This window comes from Monoraphidium neglectum, assembly GCF_000611645.1.
Source record: "Monoraphidium neglectum strain SAG 48.87 unplaced genomic scaffold scaffold04785, whole genome shotgun sequence".
NCBI classification, from domain to species: Eukaryota; Viridiplantae; Chlorophyta; class Chlorophyceae; order Sphaeropleales; family Selenastraceae; genus Monoraphidium; species Monoraphidium neglectum.
The window spans coordinates 1-3,969 of NW_014008844.1; the positions used below are offsets into that span (position 1 = coordinate 1).

A 3,969-nucleotide genomic window follows, 5' to 3' on the forward strand; every position below is an offset into this window, starting at 1 on the left:
GGGTGGGACGGGGTGGGATGGGGTGGCATGGATGAGGTGGGGCGTGATGCCATGTGCTTAGATCCGTAGGGCTCCCCCGAGGGGCGCCATGGTCGTGAGCGCGCATATGCGACACCTTGTGTACGCGTTTGAGGGCGTGTGCTGCAGGGACGCCGCCACGCAGAGCTGCCGGCACCGCCTGCCCTCCTCCAGCAGCAGCCAGCCCTGCTCCACACCCCGAGCGCCGAGGGCCCCTCGCTACCAGCCCCGGCCTTTCGCACCGCGACATGCCACGTCCCCCCTGCCCCCTGGCTTCCCCCCGCTCCACCCCGCGGCCAGAGCGCGCCATAGCAAAGGGGGAGGAGGTCCTGCACACATACGGCGACCTGTCAGACGCGCAGCTGCTGCAAACCTATGGCTTCCTCGAGCAGCTGCCCGGCGGCTGCTCTGCCAACCCACACAACTACGCGCTGCTGCCCTACCGGCTCCTGCTGGACGGCGCCCGCCGCACGCTCGGCGGCGCGGAGGCCGCCGCCGTCGTCGGCGGGGCGCTGCTGCGTAAGAAAGAGTCGCTGCTGGGCGCCGCGGGGCTGTTGCAGGCAGCTGCGCCTGGGGAGACCGAGTTCGTGGCCACGGCGGCGGAGCCTCTGAGCGATGAGCTGCTGACCACCGTGCAGGTGCGGCGCGGGGGGCCGGGAGGGCGGGGCTGCGCGCGGCGCTCGCGACGACGCCGGGCGGCGTGGCCGCTGCAGTATGGGGCTGTCGGCGACGGGCGCGTCGGAGGCGGCTTGTTTATGTGCCTGCGTGTTGGCTGGCGCGGAGGCTTTACATGCGGGCCTGCTATTGCCAACCGTGGTCACAGTTCTGTGGTGGAGTGGCTGCATTCGCTTGACACATCACCAGCCATCAAATCTGGAAGTCGTGCTGCGACCTCGGACCGGCCAACATTTGTTCGTGTTTGATGTTTGGATCGGCTTGCAACCCCCCTGGTCCGGCCCCAGGTCCTGCTGATGACGTCAGAGGAGTTTGAGCAGCTGGGGTCTGAGCAGAACGAGGCAGCCGCCGCCACCGACGCCGGCACAGGCGGCGGCGGCGGAGGCGGCGGCGAGGGGCAAGCCAACGGCGGCGGCTCCGACGAGCCGGCGCCGCGGCGGCCGCGGCAGCGGCTGTCGCTGGGTCGGGACCTGCTGCAGGGGGATTTCGGGGAGATGGTCGGGTCGACGGTCCTGCAGGTGGGGTGGCGTGCCTGTTCAGATTCCAGGGGTCTCCCTTGGACATGGGACCCTGCCCTGCTGACTGGACCACTGCTCTGAGCAGCACCAGCCCGGCCAGAGCTACAGGTAGCGATACAGCCACCCCTGCATGCACAAAACGAAAGCTTGCTGTCTTGCCGTCAGAAGGCCGCGCGCCGCCCACGGCGATCACTCTGCTGCTTTGCCCCTCACCCGAGCAGGCGTGCGGACTCGCCCAGAAGCGGTACCCCGCGGCCGCCGCCGCGGCAGCCGCCGGCGCCGCGCCCGGGTCGCACGCGTGGTCGGCGGCGCGCGTGGTGGAAGGCGAGAAGGCGGTGCTGACCGCGGTCAAACGGGCGGCGCTCATGGTGATGGCGGAGGCGGCGGGGGACGGCGAGGAGGAGGAGGGGGAAGATGAGGGGGAGGAGGAGGGGGAGGAGGAGGACAGCGGGTCGGAGGACGAGGAGGACAGCAGCGGCGAGGGGGAGGGCGAGGAGGAAGAGGACGAGGAGGAGGAGGCACCCAAGGGCAAGAGGGGCAAGGGCTCGGCGGCGACGGCGGCGGCGGCGGCGGCGGCAGAGCAGCAGCAGCGCGGCGGCAAGAAGCGGCGGGCCCCTGGCGGCGGCGGCGGCGACGGCGGCGGCGGCAAGGAGCCGGCGCGGGGCGAGAAGCGGCGCTCGCGGCCCGGGCTGGGCAGCGAGGCGCGGCGGCCGCACTTTGGTGACCTGACTGGGCCGACAGAGGAGGAAGTCTTGGAGTCGGATGACTCAGACAAGGTAATCTGAGTGGGAGGATGGCTGTGCCTGCAGGGGCTGTGTATTGGCATGCTTGTGGCTGCGTGGCTGCGAGCGGGGCGGCATGTGCGAGGGGTGCGGAAGCTGGATGGTCTGCAATTGCAGAGGATGGCGCCCCAGCTTGCTCAAGATCTCACCGGGAAGCTGCGTGTATCATGTCTCCTTCATACCTAAAGGGCTAAACTCGGTGCCCCGCGCCTGCCGGCTGGCCGGCAACGCCGCACCCCGCTGCCCGCAGGTCGGCTACAAAGGCGACGACGGCACCGCCGTCAAGGCAGCCGGCGCGCGGCGGCGCCACCCGCCGCCAGCGGCGCACCGCTACGAGACCGCCGCGGACGGCCACACGCGCGAGGTGCACGGCGGCATGCTGGGGCCGGACGAGGAGGAGCTGATTCAGAGTGACGACAGCGACAAGGTCGGCTACGCGTGACTCACGGGTCCGCCCGGGCGTCACTTGGGTGACGCCGCCCATCAGCTGGCATGGACACAGCTGAAGCGGCGAGGCGGGCGGGAGTGCAGCCGCCCGTTGCTGGCGGCGCGTCACCTGGTTCGTGTAACCCGTCGCGGTTGCGCTGCCGGCTGCGCGTCAATGGGAGGGGCATGCAGGTTGGCGCAGGCTTGCTTGTTTGCCTGTGAAGAGGAGAGGGTGCGTGAGCGGCGGCCCTGTGTGTGTGTATTCAAAGGACACTTTTAACTACCTGATCGCAGTCGGCTGCGACTGTCTGACCGTAGATAGGCAGCAGCAAGTGCGCGGCAAGCAGCGGAGTGCACACAGCGAGTCGTGTATCCCTGCCCCGACCCGTTCCACCGGGACTCTGATGAATGGCAGCCACTCTCGGGTCGCGGGACGGCACTCTGCAACAGGCTGCGCCTGTGGCGGTTGCATGCGGTGCTGGCAGCGGGCGTCCGGCCACTGCACTCGACAGTTTGCGAGACAACGGGGGATATCTTGCGTCAGCTGGTTAATTGCGGTCAAGTCTACTTGAAGCCATACGACTGTCGGCAGCCCCCTCCAAGGTCCTTGTGCTGCCGATGCCGCACGTCACTTGTTTTGATGACGTCCGCAGTCACCGTAGGACACCGTTAGGGGGTGCGCTGCTTGTGCAGGGCGCGGCCCACGTTCCATGTAGACGCTCCGCTTGCCAACATCACATCAGAGTCATCAAGTCAAATCGTCAGTGGCCACCTCGGATCGCCGGTGCGAAAAAACCGGCCACACCAGGCATCGTACGTCAAAACCGCCAGGGCATGGGATGATGCTGATAACCTAACTTGTTTCACCGGGTGAAAGTGCCCTGGCACGGCGATTATCATACCCTCCAGCCTCAGCTCAGGCTTTACAGCAGGTGTTCTGCAAGCGCGTATCAAGTTTATTTATTCGTGTACACTGAACCTCTCTTACAACATGCACTGGAGCTGAACGGGCTCCCCGTGGACCCGCCAAGAAGCGGCACTCGGGCACTCTGCATGGTGCCTGGGGCCGACACCAGGCGCCATGGCTGCAGGGCTCCTCGAACAAGGTGCCCTGCGGCCCTCACGCACGCTTGGCTGGCGGCGTGGTGCGCCGCCCTTTATGCGTCGCTGCTGCTCGCCCCGACCGCTGCTGCGCAGCCAGCAGGGGCGTCGACCGCGATGGTGTCCACACCAGCAGAATTCCTCGCCGCCGTCAGCAATGGCAGCGCCGGCATAGTGCAGCTGACGCGGCCGATGACCCTGCCGGCCGGCTGGGGCCCAGCGCGGCTAGCGCGGCCTCTGGTGATCACTTCGCCCTACAGAGTCGCGCTGGATTGGTGCGACGCGGCCTGCCAGGTGCGACGGCGGCAGGCGTGGCCCCGGCGCAGGGGCGGCGGTCCGTCGCGCCTCCTCTGCGCCAGCCGCGACTGCGCGTCGACGGCCCGGCGCCGCGGCCCGAGATTGCTTGGCGGCAAGGGGGCCTTCCTGCCTCACCCAGGTGCATACAAGCC

General features: G+C 68.5%; 1 protein-coding gene across 1 annotated transcript; it reads left to right on the forward strand.

Moving 5' to 3' along the window:
• Positions 1-266: 266 nt before the first annotated feature.
• Positions 267-2,435, forward strand: MNEG_14811 (hypothetical protein; the record flags this gene model as incomplete). The annotated part of the gene is made up of 4 exons (XM_014036718.1): positions 267-656; positions 981-1,211; positions 1,433-1,987; positions 2,244-2,435. The coding sequence occupies 4 exons, from the start codon at positions 267-269 to the stop codon at positions 2,433-2,435; spliced, it is 1,368 nt and encodes a 455-aa protein (XP_013892172.1).
• Positions 2,436-3,969: the final 1,534 nt, after the last annotated feature.